Here is a 22,070-nt window from a genome sequence, read left to right as displayed (position 1 = left end):
ATACTTTTACTGATAATTCATTGTAAGACTATGGGGCTATTATTTCCTCAGTCTGGCTTTTGCTTGTTTATAAAATGAGAGATTTGATCTTAGGCTGTTCAGGTGAACACCAAATTTCTAATGTCTTTTACATTTTATTTCACAAATCCCTAATTACTCTGTCTTTATCTTTTCTTGCTCATTCTTGCCTTTCTGCCTTTGCTCTCATTTTTCTTGCCTGCAATGCCCTATATATTTCTTCTACCTTTTACCTATCCTTTGATGTTGGATGCCACCACAATGAAACTATAAAAGCGTGGATTTGAAAAAATGCAGTAGTAATTGGCTTTTATTCTCGGTCCATCCACCCTATTCACTTCATTAATTTGAGAAGCCTTCATACCACTTTTTTTTTGTCTTTTTGTCTTTTTTGTTGTTGTTGTTGTTGCTATTTCTTGGGCCGCTCCCGCGGCATATGGAGGTTCCCAGGCTAGGGGTCGAATCGGAGCTGTAGCCACCGGCCTACGCCAGAGCCACAGCAACGCGGGATCCGAGCCGCGTCTGCAACCTACACCACAGCTCACGGCAATGCCCGATTGTTAACCCACTGAGCAAGGGCAGGGAACCGAACCCGCAACCTCATGGTTCCTAGTCGGATTCGTTAACCACTGCGCCACGACGGGAACTCCGTTCATACCACTTTTGCCAGTTGCTTTGTGCTAATTTATAAATATAAATTATCTGAGGTTAAAGGAGTAAAATTGAAATTATGGTATTAATATTCTTATATGATATTTTGGAATAAGTTTCATTGCTTTCTGGTCACTGGTCATGTCTTATTTCCCTGATTACATTGATTCTTGAGTTTAGGGCATGTCATACATATTGGTTTCATTTCATTGTTAGTAAATATTTAATGAGTCTGCTTTGGAACTAGTAATAAATAACAATTTTTTAAATAATTTATATGTATATTACTCATTTGTAAAACTGGAAATGTTACCTGCCAATTTGGTGTTAGTATTGACATAGATTTATTCATATAGTACAGTGAAATCTTGATTAGTCTGAAAGTGCATTGTAGTCTGGTTATCAAGGTTAAAGTCTCCATTGCAAATAAAAATTTCTATACACTGACTTCATTTCCTTAACTTATTGTCCTATTTTAATGTTTTGTAAATAATAACTTTCCCTTAGAGTTTACTGAACAGCAGAAAGAATTTCAAGCTACTGCTCGTAAATTTGCCAGGGAGGAAATAATCCCAGTTGCTGCAGAATATGATAGAACTGGCGAGGTAGGTATATGCATTTTAAGGGTGGAAAAGTCTTGTACATTTTTTATGATTTTTAAATATAACTTTTTTTAATTTATTATTATTTTTTTCTTTCAGTACCCTGTCCCACTACTTAAAAGAGCCTGGGAACTTGGTTTAATGAATACACACATTCCGGAAAGTTTTGGTAATCTTTATTTACATTTTTAATCCTAGGATGCATATGAATGAGAAAAATTTTGAAAAATTCTGTTTAGTCATTCTTTCAAATATTTGTTGCCATGGAATGGCTTTCTACCTTTGTGTCCCTGTTCCAACTTCTGTATTTGCCAGCTTTTAAAAGCCTTGTACTCATCACATTGAAGCATTTTTCCTTCTTTATAGCTGGTTCCAGTGTTAACTTGATCTTAATCCTTGGTAACTGCTCTGTAGAATTGGTTGATTTGTTGCATTTTAATTTTGCCTTCATTTTTACATTTTATTGAGACTTTTGCCTTTCACTCCTTTCCTCAAAGGGTCAGAGATTCAGCAGAGTTGAAACAAGTTTTTACAAAATCAAGTTGAAACAGAAAGACAGGTCCAGATTATAAATAGTAAGAGAATTTATTGAAAATTTTAAAACATTTTAGAGAAGTATACTTTTGTTTGTTTTAGGGCTGCACCCGCAGCATATGGAGGTTCCCAGGCTAGGGATCTAATCAGAGCTATAGCTCTTGGCCTATGCCACAGCCACAGCAACGCTGGATCCTTAACCAACTGAGCAAGGACAGGGATCAAACCTGCAACCTCACAGTTCCTAGTCAGATTTATTTCCGCTGTGCCACAACGGGAACTCCCAAGAAGTATACTTTTGTTACTGTATTAGCCATAAAACTTATAGCTACTTGTGTTATAGATGGTGTATTTGCAATTTTGTTTTTAAAATCAATTAGGTTATAGCTAAGTAATTTAAATACTTCACCTTTTTCTGTCAAGATGTGCTATGTATTATAATGGGCTCTTAAAACATTTTGATACTGTAGGAGGTCTTGGACTTGGAATTATTGATAACTGTTTAATTACTGAAGAACTGGCTTATGGATGTACAGGGGTTCAGACTGCTATTGAAGCAAATACTCTGGGGGTAAGCTACTTAAAAAATTAATTACCTTACTGGGTTGTTGTTAATGAAACAGTACTGCTAGTTTAGGTTAGTTAGTGGAACACAGTTTTCTTTAAAAAGGAGTACAAAGTTCTGCAGTGAAGGCTGGAGTTCTTAATTCTATGAGTTGGTCATTCTGGCCTTGTTATCTTTACTACTCAGAGTCCTAGCTGTCCTTGTGGGGAAACTGTACCCTTTCGCTATGGCTTTAGTAGTAATTCTTAGACAAGGGCATTCAAGAGAAGGATTAGAATGGCTTGCTGCTGCTGCTGCTGCTGGCAGGACTGAAATTTAGTGAGTAATTCTTAGGCCTGATCATATATACTATGTCATTACTTGTAAATTTTAATCTTGTGTATTTTACTATAGTTGATTTTTACATGTTATATTATCAACAAGTTCTGCATAGCTTAGTTTTATGAAAATACTGATTTACAAATTTATATCCTCATGGTTTTAGCTCTCTAACATAGAGGCAGAAGAAAGGCCAATTCTTTGGACTTACCCTAGGGAGAAAATAGTTCTCTTGTTTTGAATTATTGTCTTTGAGTATATATACCTAATTTGAAAATATCCTGCTTTTTTAATGTCATTTTTTTTCTTTGGTTAATAGCAATTGCCCCTTATTATTGGTGGAAATTATCAACAACAAAAGAAATATTTGGGGAGAATGACTGAGGAGCCATTGATGTGTGTGAGTATGTGCAGCTGATGCTCTATTTCACATTTAAAGAAGGGAATCAGTGTGCTGTTTTTCCTTTTCAGTCTACATGTATACGTGGAGCTATAACACGTTAAGACAAAAGCAGCATATTTAGGTGCAGTGATGTTTCTGGGATGCCAAGAAAGTGTCATAAAATAAACCTCTTGCTTATTTCCAGAAGAAAGATAACCTACTTATGATGTTTTCGGAATGCCAGAAAAGTATCATTAACAATCTTGTAGATTAATTCCAGGAGAGAAAGACATATTTAATGGTTTTATCTTTATTTTCACTTCATCCTGTTTTTTTAAAAAAACATGTATTAAGAGTTCCCTTTGTGGCACAGTGGAAATGAATCCAACTAGTATCCATGAGGACATGAGTTCAATTCCTGGCCTTGCTTAGTGGGTTAAGGATTGGTGTTGCTGTGAGCTGCAGTGGAGGTCACAGATGCAGCTTGGATCCCACATTGCTGTGGCTGTGGCATAAGCCGGGAGCTGTAGCATCGATGCTACCCCTAGCCTGGGAACTTCCATACACATTGGGTGTGGCCCTAAAAAGCAAAAAACAAAAAACAAAACCATGTATTATATAAACTACCTCTAGTCCTGTTAGCATGTAAGGCAAAAAACACTAATAAAGAAACGTATGATGGGAGTTCCCGTCATGGTGCAGAGGTTAACGAATCGGACTAGGAACCATGAGGTTGCGGGTTCGGTCCCTGCCCTTGCTCAGTGGGTTAAGGATCTGGCGTTGCCGTGAGTTGTGGTGTGGGTCGCAGACACGGCTCAGATCCCATGTTGCTGTGGCTCTGGTGTAGGCCGGTGGCTACAGCTCCAATTAGACCCTTAGCCTGGGACCCTCCATATGCCGAGGGAGTGGACCAAGAAATGGCAAAAAGACAAAAAAAAAAAAATGATGTTTTACTCATTTTTTTTTTTTTTTAGGGCCACACCCGCAGCATATAGAAGTTCCCAGGCCAGGGGTCAAATCGGAGCTACAGCTGCTGGCCTATGCCACAGCCACAGCCACAGCCACTTGGGATCTGAGCCACATCTCTGACCTATACCACAGCTCACAGCAATGCCTGATCCCCAACCCATTGAGCAAAGCCAGGGATCAAACCTACATCCTCATGGATACTAGTCAGATTCATTTCCACTGAACCACAATGGGAACTCCTATACACCTTCTTTTAAATATTTGAATACAAGGTGGACTGGGAATAAAATAGTAAATACAGCTGGGCTCCTGGGAGTTCCCATTGTGGCTCAGCAGGTTAAGAACCTGACTAGGATCCATGAGGATGCAGGTGCAGTCCCTGGCCCCGCTCAGTGGGTTAAGGATCCAGAGTTGCCATGAGCTGTGGTATAGATCGAATATGCTATACCATGGTATAGGCCAACAGCTGCAGCTCCAATTGAACCCCGAGACTGGGAATTTCCACATGCCCAGGGTACTGCCCTAAAAAGAAAAACAAAAAAAAAAACAAAAAAAACTGGGCTCCAGCCCATAAGTTAACAATCTGGTAGATCTTTAGATCCTTACCCAAAATGTGTTCACAAAATTATAAAATTCATAGGATTGTGCAAAATAAGTAAATAATAAATTCTTCATAATTATGTATAAAAGAATGTTACTAATTTGCTTAGCTTACAGTGTAATGAAGAGAACAGATTGCAATGCAAACAAAAAAAAAGGCTTCTGCTGAAAATGCATTGTAAAATTAATCTTAATTACTAGAAAACAGTCAGATAAGAGCAACTCTGAAGAACCAGCCATTTTGTATAGAAACACACAGACCCATACACTTCATACATAAGCTCTAAAAACTATGTCTCGTTACAAAACATAGGAATGTCTGATAGCATATTTCGGGGGGGAGATTTTCCGAAGGTACTTAAAATATACAATTTTGGTATGTTAAAGGGTTATCTTTTCTGGACAGTTCATGTGTATATCTTTTTTTGTAATGACATTGAAAAAATCTTTGAATCTCTAGGTAGGAATGTTATCTAGTTAACTCACCTGAATCTCCTCTACTAAAATACTCCTGTGAGAAAGAGCATGTAGCTCATGTTTTCATGTCTGGGAGTCACAACCTTCTAGCAGCTCTGTTTGGAAATATCTCTGACCATTAGAATGCTCATCTAGATTACATGCTCCTGAGGGAAAGGATTGTGTCTTTTCCTTTTATAATTTCACCACCTGATACCATAATAGGTGTTCAACAAATTTGAATAACTTCACAGTAGTTTTTTCCTATCAATTGAAATTCTCAGAGTTCCCTTCACAGCTAGGCAGAAATGAATCCAACTAGGAACCATGAGGTGGCGGGTTCTGGCATTGCTGTGGCTGTGGCATAGGCCGGTGGCTACAGCTCCCATTCAGTCCCTAGCCTGGGAACTTCCAGATGCCGTGGTTGCGACCCTAAAAAGACAGACAGACACACACACACACACACACACACACACACACACACACACACACACACACACACACACACACACACGCACGCACCAGATTCTCTTCCTTGGCTGTATAGCCTTCAGGTATTTGAATGTGGGTCTTTTCAAAACTAATTGGCCATAATTTTTTCATCTTTTCTTCATGTAACACATGGGTAAAATCCCATCACCTTCTTAGTAATCACTGACTCAAAAATGTTATAGAGCGAAATATAGTACTCTAGCATGGTCTGATGAGTACAGAGTAGGATGTTCTATCACTCTTATTTTAGATACTATACTTTTATAAATATAGCTTGTAGCATTAGCACTGTTCATTTACATAAAGCTTACTCTTTTTTTTTTTTGCTTTTTAGGGCCTCATATGGAAGTTCCTGGTCTGGGGTCAAAACAGGGTTGCAGCTGCAGGCCTACACCACAGACACAGCAACACAGGATCTGAGCCACAACTGCAACCTGCACCACAGCTCACGGCAGTGCCAGATCCTTAACCCACTGATCAAGGCCAGGGATCGAACTCACATCCTCATGGAAAATAGTCAGGTTCTTAACCCGCTGAGCCACAACAGGCACTCCCACATAAAGCTTACTCTTAACTAAAATTGCCAAATCAGTCTCCCCATCTGGTGTTAAGTTTTGGTATATTCGCTGAGTAGTCTATTTAAAGTTTCCAGTTTCAGCCCTTAATTCTCCCCTGAGCTTTACCCTCTTACATGCACTTATCTGTTAGACATTTCTTCTTGGCTCAACTTAAATACTTTAGGCTAAATGTGTCCCAAACCAAATTATTTTCTCCCCACTCTTTAGAATGGCTTCTCTTCTAGACTATCCCTAATTGGAAACTTCCTGACACCCACTTTAGCTCCCCAGCATCCTATTTAGTCATCTCATCCTGTGGATTTCACACCACAAATCTCAACTTCATCTTATCTTCTTCCCTTATCTTGCTTCTTAGTTAAAGCTTTCTTTCTTGTCTAATTTGTGTCCCTAACTCCACTATGCCAACTAGTAGGTCTGTGAACTTGGGAAAATTTCTTAACTTCACTGTGTCTCAGTTTCTTTATTTATAAAATGTAAATACCTAGTACCTGTGTCATCAGGATTATTGTGAAGTTTATATGAGTCAGGTAGTTAGAGTGATACCTGGAAGATAGTAAAAAGTGTTATTATCCCACCTTAAATCTGTCTTTTATACTTCTTTAATAATAAACTATCTAAAAGGTAAATCTGTCACCCTCTTGCCTGGGAACCTCCATATACCACGGGTGCAGCCCTGAAAAAAAAAGAGAGAGAGAGAGGCACTGAGTAACCTGGCTTCTTATCTTGGTATCATTGTATATAGCAGTTTGATTCTTCCTGGAATACAAATTCCCCCTTTTTTCTACCTCCTAAGATTTCCTTTTTCTAGGCTTAATTTAAGCAACACCTCTGGGAAGGTTCTGACACCCTAAAGCTAAGATAGTTTCTTAAGCTCATTGTGTATGAGCTTAAGAATACTCTCCACTGTTAGATAGTAAAAATTCTGAAGACAGGCCTCTCTGGCTTTTCCATATCCTCCATCATAGCTTGGTACATGGTAGATTCTACTCAATAAATGTTTGAATTAATGAATACATGTGAAATTGAGTTTAACTTGACTGAGGGTAGCTAACATTTTAATTTTTAATGTACTTTATTGGTATTCTTCATCTGATTTTAAATTATGTATCAAGGAGTTCCCATTGTGTCTCAACGCAGACAAACCCAACTAGTATCCATGAGGATGAGGTTTTGATCCCTGGCCTCACTCATTGGGTTAAGGATCTGATGTTGCTGTGGCTGTGGTGTAGGCCAACAGCTATAGCTCCAATTCAGCCCCTAGCCTGGGAACTTTGGTATGCCACAGATGTGGCCCTAAAAAGCAAAAAAAAAAAAATTTGTTAAATGTTTTTATATTTTAGCAGTTTGATTCTGTAAGAACATTTTATTTTTAGATATTTTTAAATATTTAAAATACTGGCTGAAAAATAAAATACTCTCCTGGTTCTAAAGGTTCATAATTTAATAGTTAACATTTAATTATTTCCTCTTGTTTCTGTATATTATAGGCCTATTGTGTAACAGAACCAGGAGCAGGCTCTGATGTAGCTGGGATAAAGACCAAAGCAGAAAAGAAAGGTGACGAGTATATTATTAATGGCCAGAAGATGTGGATAACCAATGGAGGAAAAGCTAATTGGTATGTTGTTTAAAACATCTCTGAAAAAAAATATAAAAAACATTTCTGTGTATCGCTTCTTAATTACTTTATATTCTGAATCTCCCTCTCTCTCCTTTAATATTAAATCACCACAATTAAGATAAATATAATAAATACAAATAGTTTAGTGATTTTCAAACACTATGCAAAGTCCTGAAGTCTTTCTTCAGATTGTCTCAGAAGTTTAATTTGTGAAGTAAAACAAAACACCTGCCCTAGGGAAACTGACTAGGAAAGCTAGAGCTCCATCTACTTGGCTTACTCGCCACTGAACCAGGACCTCCTTGGAACTGTCCCGCCTAAGATACTAAGGAAAAAGGAAAGCCATTGATATAACACATCTCTCTGATTCTGAGTAATAAAGCATTAGCTTTTAGAGAGGACAGAATTTTACGTTTCAAATATATAGGTCCAAAAATAACGACATGAAGTTCAACAAAGGGTCATAAAATCACTTGTATAAATATAAAATGTTGAAGGAAAACATATTGGTAGCATTATTTGTAGGAAAAAAGATGAAGGTTTGATAGGAATCAACAGTGTGATTTGTCTGCATCTAAGAAGCTAAGATGGACTTCCCGTTGTGGCACAGTGGTAACAAATCCAACTAGGAACCATGAGGTTGCGGGTTCGATCTCTGGCCTTGCTCAGTGGGTTAAGGATCCAGTGTTGCTGTGAGCCAGTGGTTTGGGTCGCAGATTGGGCTTGGATCTTGTGTTGCTGTGGCTGGCAGCTACAGCTCCGATTAGACCTCTAGCCTGGGAACCTCCATATGCTGCAAGTGTGGCCCTAAAAAGCAGGAAAAAAAAAAAAAAGCTAATGTAATTTCTTGCTGAAGTAATAGTAGTAGCATCAGATAAGCAGAATAAAATGGTAACATTTCGGGGCAACTCATTTTAAGACATAGAATAACAAAACAATAAATTTAAAGGCAGGTAAATGTCCTGCTTTACAGTGAGCTCAGAAAATATAGTCCATTAAGAGTTGTGTTGGAAGAATTTTGAAATTTTTGAAATAATGTCACACAGAAGAGTAGATTTGTAGGTTTTTGCTTCAGAAAGCCAGTTTAGAATTAATGGGTGAAAGTGAGAAAAATTTAGAGTATAGTTCAACATAAGGACAAGCATTTCAACAGTTCTGTCTGATATGTGTTAAGTTATGGAAATGGAAAACAATGTATTTACTCATCACTACAAATATATAAGTAGACAATTCTAGAAGAAGGACCTTGTTGTGATTGGAATAATGAACTAAAATGGGCTCTCTTGTCTGCAAATGTTCTGATTCAGTCAATACGTGTGCTTTTTGGTGCTGTTTTCTGGCAAAGCATTGTTCCTAAGAGTGAGCTAGCTTTTCAGAAAGTTATTTATTTTAAACATATCTATCAACCACTTTATGAGTGTCCAGTGTTATAGAATGCTGTAGTTACCTTTAGGTTAGGTAAGTCGTCATAAGATCAGCAAGTAATAAAAAAGCGAAGAAACAATTAAAATGTAACAAAGTGAGAGAAATCCAACAATGCAATTAGCTTTCATAATTTTAAGGACTCATTAAGTATAATTCTTCATGTAGTAAGACAAATTAGGTAATATATGAAACTAGAAAACAATTTTTAATATTTTTTAAACTGCTATTAAGTAAAACTGTGGAGTGAATGTTAGATTATTAGTTTTAAGCATAGAAAATAAGTTTCTTGGAGTTCTCGTGGTGATGCAGCCGAAATGATTCAGACTAGGAACCACAAGGTTGCAGGTTTGATCCCTGGCCTCTCTCAGTGGGTTAAGGATCCCAGGGTTGCCGTGGGCTGTGGTGTAGGTTGCAGACAGGCTTGGATCTGGCACTGCTGTAGCTGTGATATAGGCCGGTAGCTATAGATAGGATTAGATCCCTAGCCTGGGAACCTCCACATGCCTCGGGTGTGGCCCTAAAAAGACAAAAAAAAGAAAGAAAATAAATTTCTTGCTTAAGGCATTTTTTAAAAAACTCTCCTGTACCAGGTTATTTAGAACAAGAGTTACATGATGTTGTGCCTTTTGTCATGTTTTATTTTTTAAGCTGGGAAAAATTCAGCAGGTGTTCATGATAATTCAGTTATTACAGAAACACTGATTTTTGCTGCACAAAGAGGACAGTAGTTCAAACATAGGGGATCTATCTCATTTCTCTTCACAGGCAGCATCATTTACCTTCCTTTTCCAGATAGCTTGTCCTTTAAATACTTAAACTAATTTGGGAAAGAAAACAGTTGTCAATTCCAATGCATACAAACTTTGTCATCTTGATACAAGGAATTTTTACTTATAGCTCGAACTACCATTAAAAAGTTAAATACCTGGAGTTCCCGTTGTGGCTCAGTAGTTAACAAATCCAAGTAGGAATCATGAGGTTGCGGGTTCCATCCCTGGCCTTGCTCAGTGGGTTAAGAATCTGGTGTTGCTGTGCACTGTGGTGTAGGTTGCAGACACAGTTCGGATCCTGCGTAACTGTGGCTGTGGCATAGGCCGGTGGCTGGAGCTCTGATTAGACCCCTAGCCTGGGAACCTCCATATGCCATGGAAGTGGCCCTAGAAAAGGCAAAAAGACTAAATAAATAAATACGTTAAATACCGTATTAGCTAAGAAGTAAACCAGGAATTCTATTGTGGCTCAGTGGTTAACGAACCAGACTAGCATCCATGAGGACTTGGGTTTGATCCGATTGGATCCCTAGCCTGGGAACCTCCTTGTGCCATGGGTGTGGCCCTAGAAAGGCAAAAAAAAAAAAAAAAAAAAGTAAACCTGAGTTGGAATACTAGCTTTGCCACATTATAGGTGTGTGACTTGGGCAAGCTTTTATACTTCTCTGATTCTTCATTACCTCATCTATAAAATAAGAGTAGGAATTTCCATTGTGTCTCATCGGATTAAGAACCCGATTAGTATCCATGAGGATTCAGGTTCGATCCCTGTCCTCATTCAGTGGGTTAAGGATCCAGCATTGCCTTGAGTTGTGGCATAGGTTGCGGGTCGGCTTGGATTAGGCACTGCTGTGGCTGTGGTGTAGGCCAGCTGCTGCAGCTCTGATTTGACCCCTAGCCTGGGAACGTCCATATGCCACAAGTGTGGCCTTAAAAAAGTGAAAAAATAAAGTAATAGTAAAAATAATTAGAATTGTTGGATTAATAACTAAGATGACAATAACCATATGTTGTTACCTACTGATACATTTTCTTTATCGTGTATGTAAATATGTATTAGGTATTTTTTATTGGCTCGTTCTGATCCGGATCCAAAGGCTCCTGCTAGTAAAGCCTTTACTGGATTTATTGTGGAAGCAGATACCCCAGGAGTGCAGATTGGAAGAAAGGTAAAATGTATATTTATCAGTGATTAAGGTCTCCAATTAACTGTAAATTTCAAAATTGTTATTTCAGTAACCATATTTGAAAACATTTTGTTTGTATTATATTGCAATAAAAATAAAGCTGTGTTTGATGTTACAGGGTGAAATGATGCTTACTGAAGATCTTAAATTGAAAACCCAAGTTGCTGTGGCTGTGGTGTAGGCTGGCAGCTGCAGTTCTGATACAACCCCTAGCCTGGGAACTTCCATATGCTGTGGCTGCAGCCCTAAAAAGCAAAAAAAATAGTTACATGAGGAGGAGTTTCCTGGTGGCTCAGCAGGTTAAGGATTGGCCTATAAAATAAAATGGAATCATGTTGCTAATATAAGAGGATTTTGTTTTGTTTTGTTTTGCCACAGCAGGCCCTACTGCAGTAGTGACCCAAGCCATAGCAGTGACAATACTGGGTCTATAACAGGCCACCAGGGAACTTTTGTTTTCTTTTCATTCATTTTTTTTTCTTTTAATGGCCACATCTGAGATGTATATTTAAAGTGGTTAATTTTTGGAGTTAGTGCCATGGCTCAGCAGTTAACGACCCCAACTAGAATCCATGAGGACTTGGGATGGATCTCTGTCCTCGCTCAGTGGGCTAAGGATCTGGCCTTGCGGTGAGCTGTGGTGTAGGTCTCAGAAGAGACTTTGATCCTGCATCACTGTGGCTGTGGTGTAGGCCAGCGGCCACAGCTCTAGTTCGACCCCTAGCCTGGGAACCTCCATGTTTTACGGGTGTGGCCCTAAAATAGCAGAAAACCAAAAGAACAGAAATTCAGCTTTTACCCAGTACATTACTTTCCAAAGCAGATTATGTTTGTTAAATGCTTATACTGATGTAGTCTTCAAACATATAATGAAATTTGTCACTCTAGATAATAAATACATATAGATGTTAGACTACTATCGTTTCCAAAGTTTGTATAACATTGTTTTAGACTGGGGAATTGATAAACTCCCCAGAATATGTTGTAAATATTTTAAATTTTTTTAAAATTGTAAATATTTTAAATATTTTTAAATTTTGAGAGCCACATGTCAGCTACTCAATTCTGCCATTGTAGTAAGAAAGTAGCCATAGAGCATGTGTAAAGGAATAGGCTTGACTGAATTCCAGTAAAGCTATCTTTTTTTTTTTTTTTTTTTTTAGGGCTGCACCCACAGCATATAGAGATTCCCAGGCTAGGGGTTGAATTGGAGCTGCAGCCACTGGCCTACACCACAGCCACATTAACGCTGGATAGTTGCTATTGTGGCTGTGACCTATACCACAGTTCACCACAACGCAGGATCTTCAAGCCACTGAGCAAGGACAGGGATGGAACCCGAGTCCTCATGGATCCTAGTCGGGTTTGTTAACTACTGAGCCACAAAGGGAACTTCCCAGTAAAGTTGTCTTTCAAGACAGGTTTGCAGGCTTTAGTTTGTCTACCTCTGTTTAAGATCATTGCAGAAAGTCATACAACAGTGGTTAAAGCAAAAATACATGCTAGCTAAAAAATGTTCCTTTATATTATATTATAATTTTCCTTGTTAGGAAATAAATATGGGCCAACGATGTTCAGATACAAGAGGAATTGTCTTTGAAGATGTGAGAGTGCCTAAGGAAAATGTTTTAACTGGTGAGGGAGCAGGTTTCAAAATTGCAATGGGAACTTTTGATAAAACCAGACCTCCGGTAAGTTATATGGCTTGATAATCTTTATAGGCTTTTTATTTATTACAGTGAATAGTTTTAACATCATATGCTTGGTGTATATTTTTTTTGAATATTTGCTTTTATTAAGAATGGAGAGAGATTGTTTTCTGTTTTTGAATTCTTCAGTAGTCTTGCTATCTGTTATAAAAATTATTTTAGCGAATAAAAAATTATTATAGTTAGATTTACAAAGAAGCCATTCACACTTAAATTCATTATTCCTGCTGATGTGTACTTATTTTCTGCCCCCTCTCTAATTAGGAATATTTCCCCTGAGAAGCTTTCCCTTGTTAAACAGAAGGAATGACTTGTCTCTAGGTGTGATCCTGTGCTTTACAAATGACTTCCCTTAACCTTCAATTCATATGTAATATAAGTTTAAATGCTTTATTATCTTAAGGTTTAGGTCTTAAGGTATAATCCTTCACTTAGAATTTGAGGCAAACAGCCATTATACTGTATGTTTTAAAGACAACTTGAACCTATTTTTTGTAAAATGTTGAAATACTAGGTAGCAGCCGGTGCTGTGGGACTCGCACAAAGAGCTTTGGATGAAGCTACCAAGTATGCCTTGGAGAGGAAAACTTTTGGAAAGCTGCTTGCAGAGGTAATTAATAGTATACTTGCTTTGTTAAATGTAAAAACATTCACTTCCATCTAAATATTTGAAAATTATCTTTTAAGTACAAAATAATTTATTTCTGCTTTGGTAAGGAGAAGATAATGTGAATCAGGGCGGGTGTTTTTTTGTTTGTTTTTTGTTTTTGTGGCTTTTTGCTTTTGAGGGCCACACTCGGGGCACATGGAGGTTCCCAGGCTATGGGTCGAATCAGAGCTGCAGCCACCAGCCTACACCACAGCCACAGCAACTCAGGATCTGAGCACGTCTCCGGCCTACACCACAGCTCATGGCAATGACGGATCCTTAACCCACTGGGCAAAGCCAGGGGTCAAACCTACATCTTCATGGATACTAGTTAGATTTGTTTCCACTGAGCCATGATGGGAATGCCTAAAATCATTTTTTAAATCCCCCAGTTTCTGCCTGTAGTTGCTGTTGTAGCTCAGTGGTAAGGAACCTGACTAGTATCCGTGAGTACTCAGGTTTGATACCTGGCCTCACTCAGTGTTTTAAAGGATCTGGTGTTGCCATGAGCTGTGGTGTAGGTTGCAGATGTGGTTCAGATTTCTAGGTGCTGTGGCTGTGGGATAGGCAGTGAGCTGTGGTGTATGTTGCAGACACAGCTTGGATCTGGCGTGGCTGTGGCTGTGGCAGGTAACTGTAGCTCCTATTTGACCCCTAGCCTGGGCACCTCCATATGTCACAGGTGTGGCCCTAAAAAAAAAAAATCAGAGCACAGTACTTTTCCTTACCAATGAGTAAAACTAGTCACATTGATAACAAATTACTGGATGGTAAAATCTCTTAATGGAAATAACTGCCTATTCCTTTGTCTAGTCAGAGTGCTCCATCTGGGTGAAGTTGGAGTTGTTTGGGATGATACGAAAAAAATCTGTTAAGAATAACTCCTAGGTGTTCCCTGGTGGCTCATTGGGTTAAGGACACAGCATTGTCACTACTCTGGCTCGAGGTACTGTTGTGGCACGGGTTCGATCCCTGGGCTAGGAACTTTCACATGCACAGGAATGACCAATAAAAAAAAAGAAAAGAAAAGGGGGACAGGACAAGATGGCGGAGGAGTAGGGGGACACGCTCGCCCTCTCCCACAAACACAACAAAAAAAAGCACATCTACAGAATAAATGACTCACACAGAACAGCAACCAATCGCTGGCAGAGGAACCTAAACTCCAATAACGGCAAGAAGTTCATGACATTACTGGGCAGAACGGGAAAAAAGAGGAGAGAGAGAAGGTGAATCCGAGCGGGACGGGCGCTCCCAAAAGGGAACTGCGGAGGAGAAAGGGATCCCACAACCTGGAAAGTCACCTACTCGGGGGAAAGATCAAACGAACCAGAGGAATCTCCAGATGCAGAGAAGAGTGTAACAGTGAGTTGGAGTATGGAAAAGCCGATCAAGAACCGAACGGACCATCTGAACTACGGGCACGTTCACCAAAAATTGAGACGCCTGGGTGGGGACTGGGCACTGAGACCTCGCCTCCGAAGGTTAGTCCCCAGGAAAGGATCGGGGGACGCCTGGGTGGGGGCTGGGTACCGAGACCTTGGCTCCAGAGGTTAGTCCCCGAGAAAGGGCTGGGGGGGCGGGACGGAGCAGAGACTGCTTGGGAGGTCTAGAAACCGGTCTGTCAAGTTTGACGGGGCAGAGACTGCCTGGGAGACTAGAAAACAAAGCTGTTGCAGAGGAATGGAGCAATACTCTAGGGGCGGGGAAGTGGAAAGCCGCATCAGAGGGAACCTGGGAGAAAAGCCTGGTCTGCACCCGTGCCAGGGAGGGGAGAGAAGAAGGGGTGGGTCCCCATAGAATACCCCCCACACCACAGCAAGCTTACAGGCTTGCCAGCTAGCAGAAAGCTGTGCTTCCCAGTGCATCCCCTCCCCCCACCCCCACCACCCTCTACGCTCTCGCCGAACCTGGGGCTGCCTGCCATCCAGGAGGGCTGGCCTCAACAATTGCCTGAAGCCTACCACTGCAGGGCCTGCTTGCCCTTTGGAGGAGCTACACCTCCGCAGAGCAGCACCAAACACCACCAGCCCCTGAGAAAAGGCCTGCAGCCCAGAAAAGCTAGAACAAGCCTAGCCAGGCCGTGAAAAGATCAGCCTAATTCTCAGACGGTTTTTCTGAGTTGGGCTGCCCCGGGGAGGAGCCTCTTGGGTTTTCAGCGGCCCAGCTACATGCCCAAGCCCCCAGGGGGTGCCGAGCTATAGCGGATCAGCTGCTTAGGACTGCCAGCTCCAGGCAGGACCCCCTGCAGCCCAGAAAAGCTGCAACAAGCCTGGCCGAGTTGGGAAAAGATCTCAGACGGTCTTTCTGATTCGGGCTGCCCTGGGGAGGAGCCTCTTGGGTTTTCAGAGGCCCTGCTAGCCACCCAAGCCCTCAGGGGGTGCCCCACTCCCGCGGAATAGCTGCTCAGCTCCACCAGCCCCCTGGAGGAGCCCCTGCAGACCAGAAAAAGCTGCAACAAGCTTGGCCAGACTGTGAAAAGATCCGCCTACATTCTCAGGACTTCCTTCTGAGTTGGGCTGCCCTAGGGAAGAGCCTCTTAGGTTCTCAGTGACCCAGATAGCTGCTCCAGCCCCCAGTGGGTGCTACACTCCTGAGGAACAGCTGCCCAACACTGCCAACCCCCTGCAAGAACCCCACAGCCTAAAAACACCAGAGCAAGCTCTGCATGACCAAGTGAAATCTGCTACCATCGTGGTGTGGACCTCCCAGTCCTGTCTGCCCTCAGGAAGTCCTCCTTTGCTTCAAAGAAACACTGTTAGCCCCATCATCAATCCAGAAAAGCCACACTGCCTCAAAAAAGACTGACCAACAACGCCAGCCCTCAGGAAATATTCCACGGCAGTGACAAGGCAAACACTGCCTGATAACGGAGAGTACAACTCCCTCAGGAGAAAGAAAACAACAAGCAAGATGAAGAAGCTGAGAAACCACCCCCAGTCAAACCAACAGGAGAACTCACCTAAAACAGTCAACAATGAAACAGATCTCTGCAGTCTGACAGACCTGGAGTTCAAAAGAGAAATAGTGAAAATACTGAAGGAATTAGAGAAGATATGAACAGTAATGCAGATACCCTCAGAAAGGAACTAGAACATATAAGGAGGAGCCAAGAAAAACTAGAACATTCATTTGCAGAGATGCAAACTGAACTAAGGGCAGTAAAAACCAGAATGAATAATGCAGAAGAACGAATCAGTGATATGGAAGATAGAATAATGGAAATCACCCAATCAGGTCAGCAGACAGAAAACTGAATCAAAAAACAGGAAAGCAATATAAGAGACCTATGGGATAATATAAAGCGGGCCAATCTACACATAATAGGAATTCCAGAAGGAGTAGAAAAAGATAAGGGGATGGAAAATATATTTGAAGAAATTATCACTGGAAACTTCCCAAATCTAAAGGACACTGGGTTCAAGATACAAGAAGCACAGAGGGCCCCAAACAGACTGAACCCAAATAGACCCACAGCAAGACACATCATAATAAAAATGGCAAAAGTTAGTGATAAATAGAGGATCCTAAAGGCAGTAAGAGAAAAGCAGAATGTTACCTACAAGGGAACCCCCATAAGATTATCAGTGATTTCTCTACAGAAACACTACAGGCCAGGAGGGAATGGCAGGAAATACTTAAAGTGCTAAAACGAAAAAATATGCAACCTAGAATACTCTATCCAGCAAGAATATCATTTAAAATAGAAGGGGAAATAAAAATTTTTTCCAACAAACAAAAACTTAAAGAATACTGCAACACAAAACCCAGGTTAAAGGAAATATTGAAAGGGCTTCTCTAAACCAAAAAGAAAGGAAGGAAAGGGAAGAAAAAAGAAAATAAAAAAAAAAAAAGAAGAGGAAGAACTAGGACTGAGGAAACCGCAATCAGAGAGCAGTCACTCGATAAGCCAGCATACAGATTTAATCATGAACATGCTTCAAACAAAATAAAATTAAAAAGAAAAAAATAAAGAGTCATCAAAACCATAAAATGTAGGCAAGGGATGTTAGGAAATAACCCTTTTTGTTTGTTTGTTTGTATGTTTCTCTTCTTAATTTTAATATAGTAATGAAGTGTTTGAACTTACAGGACCATCAGGCTAAAACACACAATTATGGGAAGGGGTTAGCATACTTAAAAAACAGGGCAACCACAAGCCAAAACCAAATATTGCATTTGCAAAAAATGAAAAAAAAAATCACTCAAGCAGATAATAACAGGAGACCAGCCAACCAAAAAATAAAAATAAAAATAAAGGAAGAATGGTGAACCATAGAATCAACTGGAACACGAGGTTCAAAATGGCAATAAATAATCATCTATCACTTATCACCTTAAATGTCAATGGACTGAATGCCCCAATCAAAAGACACAGAGTGGCTGAGTGGATAAAAAGACAAAAACCTTCAATATGCTGCCTACAAGAAACTCACCTTAGGACAAAAGATACATATAGATTGAAAGTGAAAGGGTGGGGAAAAATATTTCACACCAATAGACATGACAGAAAAACAGGAGTCACAACGCTCATATCAGACAAAATAGACTTTAAAACAAAAGACGTAAAGAAAGACAAAGAAGGACACTACTTAATGATTAAGGGATCCATCCAAGGGAAGGATGTTACTATCATCAACATATATGCCCCAAATATAGGAGCACCCAGATACATACAATATTAACACATAAAGGGAGATATTGTTGGGAATACAATCATAGTAGGAGACCTTAATACGCCCCTCACATGAATGGACAGATCCTCTAGACAGAAAACCAATAAAGCAACAGAGATCCTAAAGGAAACAATAGAAAAGGTAGACTTCATTGATATCTTCAGGACACTACATCCAAAAAAAGCAGAATACACATGCTTCTCAAATGCTCATGGAACATTCTCAAGAATCGACCACATATTGGGACACAAAGCTAACCTCAATTAATTTAGGAGCATAGAGATTATCTCAAGTATCTTCTCTGACCACAATGCCATGAAATTAGAAATCAACCATGGGAAAAGGAAAGAGAAAAAACCTACTACATGGAGACTAAACAACATGCTACTAAAAAACCAATGGGTCAATGAGGAAATCAAGAAGGAAATTAAAAACTACCTTGAAGCAAATGATAATGAAGACACAACCGCTCAAAATCTATGGGATGCTGCAAAAGCAGTGCTCAGAGGGAAATTTATAGCAATACAGGCCTTTCTCAAAAAAGAAGAAAGATCCCAAGTTGACAACTTAACCCTCCACCCAAATGAATTAGAAAAAGAACAAAAAGTCCTAAAGTCAGCAGAAGGAAGGAAATTATAAAGATCAAAGAAGAAATCAATAAAATAGAGACTCAAAAAACAATAGAGAAAATTAATAAAACCAAGAGCTGGTTCTTTGAGAAGGTGAACAAAATTGACAAACCCCTGGCCAGACTCACTAAAACGAGGAGAGAAAGAACCCAAATAACCAAAATAATAAATGAAAAAGGAGAAATCACAACGGATACAGCAGAAATACAAAAAACCATAAGAGAATACTATGAACAACTATACGGCAACAAGTTTGACAATCTGGAAGAAATGGACAATTTTCTAGAATCTTACAGCCTGCCAAAACTGAATCAAGTAGAAAGAGACCAAGTGAACAGACCGATCACTAGAAATGAAATTGAAGAGGTCATAAAATCACTCCCTACAAATAAAAGTCCAGGACCAGATGGCTTCACAGGTGAATTCTATCAAACATATAAAGAGGAATTGGTGCCCATCCTCCTTAAACTCTTTCAAAAGGTTGAAGAAGAAGGAATACTCCCAAAGACATTCTAGGATGCCACCATCACCCTCATTCCAAAACCAGACAGAGATACCACCAAAAAAGAAAACTATCACCCAATATCATTGGTGAATACAGATGCAAAAATTCTCAACAAAATCTTAGCCAACCGAATCCAACAACATACCAAAAAAATTATACACCATGACCAGGTTGGGTTCATCCCAGGTTCACAAGGATGGTTCAACATACGCAAATCAATCAGCATCATACACCACATTAACAAAAAAAAGGTCAAAAATCATATGATCATCTCAATAGACGCAGATAAAGCATTTGACAAAGTCCAACATCCATTCCATGATCAAGACCCTCGCCAAAGTGGTATAGAGGGAACATTCCTGAATATAATCAAAGCCATTTATGATAAACCCACAGCAAATATAATCCTCAGTGGGGAAAAACTGAAAGCCTTCTCACTCAAATCTGGAACAAGACAGGGATGCCCACTCTCACCACTGCTCTTCAACATAGGTTTGGAAGTCCTAGCCACAGCAATTAGACAAACAAAAGAAATAAAAGGCATCCATATAGGAAGAGAAGAGGTGAAACTGTCACTGTATGCAGATGACATGATACTATACACAGAAAACCCTAAGGACTCAACCCAAAAACTGCTTGAACTGATTCATAAATTCAGCAAAGTAGCAGGATATAAGATTAACATTCAGAAGTCAGTTGCATTTCTGTATACCAGCAATGAAATATTAGAAAAGGAATACAAAAATACGATACCTTTTAAAATTGCACCTCACTGTCGGGAGCCATAAGGCTGCTCCAGTAAAGGGAGCAAAGCCATAGTTGGCACCTGCGTGAGGCTTGTCTGGTTAGCAGAGCTACAGACAAGCTGAAGAAAAAAGAAGAATTGCGGATGCGTGAGGCTTGTCTGGTTAGCAGAGCTACAGACAAGCTGAAGAAAGAAGAAGGATTGCAGAGCAATCCCTTGAAAGACATCGGCTCCAGAAAAATAAAAATGATATCCCCTAAAAAATATGTTAATCTATTTTTCTGTGTTTATTCTTCCTTTTCTGTCTCTATTCACAGCTTTCTTACTGCTAAAGATTTGCCCTGGGTACATAAAATACTTGAACCAAAACAGAGTGAAGTTATTTAAACAATGTAATGGAAAAAGCCTTTGTTTTGGAGTAATAATTTATGGCACCTATTTTGTGAGATTATACAGGGGGAACGTGATTTCAGTCCCTTTACTTAAAAAGAAGTTTGGGGCTGGGAAAATGTTGTTTGGTCTATAAATTACTATTTTCTATAATAGATATATTTTTTATCAAATAGCAGTGTCACCTGTAACTTTTATCCTTTATGGAGGCATTTGTTAATTTTTGGGCATAATACTTCTTTCTATTGAAATTGGTGGTTTGGAATTTACGTAAATCAGCACAATGGGTTATACGCTTAGCTTGCTGGCGCCAAATAAATCGTGGCTTTAAGAATGCCATGAGCCCAAGGCTTTCATGCGTTCTGTTAACCACATATAATTTTAGTTAAAGAATGTTAGGTATCATAGTTTGTTACTTATTAAAGCTTTGTTTTCTTTATATAGAATAGAATAAGATATTGTTGTTGACCTTTTAAGAAAAGTACAGTATGAAACTTTAAGTTTGTAATCTTGAAGGAAAATCTGAAGTTGAAAGGAATATGTTTTAATTAACTTTTCTTTTTTGTATCTCGGGTGGAGGGAACAAAAGGGTTTTAAATCAAATGTTAATGTCAAATCTTACACGAAACCTGATTGTGATAGGGTATAAAAACTGATACTTTTCATTTAATAAATTGGGTCATCTGCAGCATGCAGCTGAGGAGTTGGCTCCAATTCTTTCCGCGCCGATTGTAGCCCCTCCTCTCCTTCGGCACTCCCTGGCTGCTGGGGCTGGACCTCGGCACCTCACAAAATCAAATACCTCGGAATACACCTGACCAAGGAGGTAAAGGACCTATATGCCGAGAACTACAAAACTTTAATCAAAGAAATCAAAGAAGATGTAAAGAAATGGAAAGATATTCCATGTTCCTGGATTGGGAAAATCAATATTGTAAAAATGGCCATCCTACCCAAAGCAATCTACAGATTCAATGCAATCCCTATCAGAATACCCATGACATTTTTCACAGAACTAGAACAAACAATCCAAACATTTATATGGAACCACAAAAGACCCAGAATCGCCAAAGCAATCCTGAGAAACAAAAACCAAGCAGGAGGCATCACTCTCCCAGACTTCAAGAAATACTACAAAGCCACAGTCATCAAAACAGTGTGGTACTGGTATCAAAATAGACAGACAGACCAAGGAACAGAATAGAGAACCCAGAAATAAACCCTGACACCTATGGTCAATTAATCTTTGACAAGGGAGGCAAGAACATCAAATGGGAAAAAGAAAGTCTATTCAGCAAGCATTGCTGGGAAACCTGGACAGCTGCATGCAAAGCAATGAAACTAGAACACACCCTCACACCATGCACAAAAATAAACTCCAAATGGCTGAAAGACTTAAATACACGACAGGACACCATCAAACTCCTAGAAGAAAACATAGGCAAAACACTCTCGGACATCAACATCATGAATATTTTCTCAGGTCAGTCTCCCAAAGCAATCGAAATAAGAGCAAAAATAAACCCATGGGACCTCATCAAACTGAAAAGCTTTTGCACAGCAAAGGAAACCAAAAAGAAAACAAAAAGACAACTTACA

General features: G+C 39.6%; 1 protein-coding gene across 2 annotated transcripts in view; it reads left to right on the top strand.

Moving 5' to 3' along the window:
* ACADM (acyl-CoA dehydrogenase medium chain) overlaps positions 1 to 22,070 on the top strand; it is a 35,547-nt gene that overhangs the window by 6,425 nt on the left and 7,052 nt on the right. For both annotated transcript variants that reach the window (XM_047788624.1, XM_047788625.1), the window contains 8 exons: positions 1,177 to 1,274; positions 1,371 to 1,440; positions 2,276 to 2,376; positions 3,008 to 3,088; positions 7,653 to 7,783; positions 11,042 to 11,150; positions 12,719 to 12,859; positions 13,392 to 13,487. In XM_047788624.1, coding sequence (XP_047644580.1) covers positions 1,177 to 1,274; positions 1,371 to 1,440; positions 2,276 to 2,376; positions 3,008 to 3,088; positions 7,653 to 7,783; positions 11,042 to 11,150; positions 12,719 to 12,859; positions 13,392 to 13,487 — 827 coding nt within the window. The remainder of the gene's footprint in view (positions 1 to 1,176; positions 1,275 to 1,370; positions 1,441 to 2,275; positions 2,377 to 3,007; positions 3,089 to 7,652; positions 7,784 to 11,041; positions 11,151 to 12,718; positions 12,860 to 13,391; positions 13,488 to 22,070) is intronic.

The sequence above is a fragment of the Phacochoerus africanus genome, chromosome 8 (genome assembly GCF_016906955.1).
Source record: "Phacochoerus africanus isolate WHEZ1 chromosome 8, ROS_Pafr_v1, whole genome shotgun sequence".
Taxonomy (NCBI): Eukaryota; Metazoa; Chordata; class Mammalia; order Artiodactyla; family Suidae; genus Phacochoerus; species Phacochoerus africanus.
The sequence above is the reverse complement of the archived record's forward strand: the minus strand, read 5'-3'. Positions and strand labels throughout refer to the sequence as shown.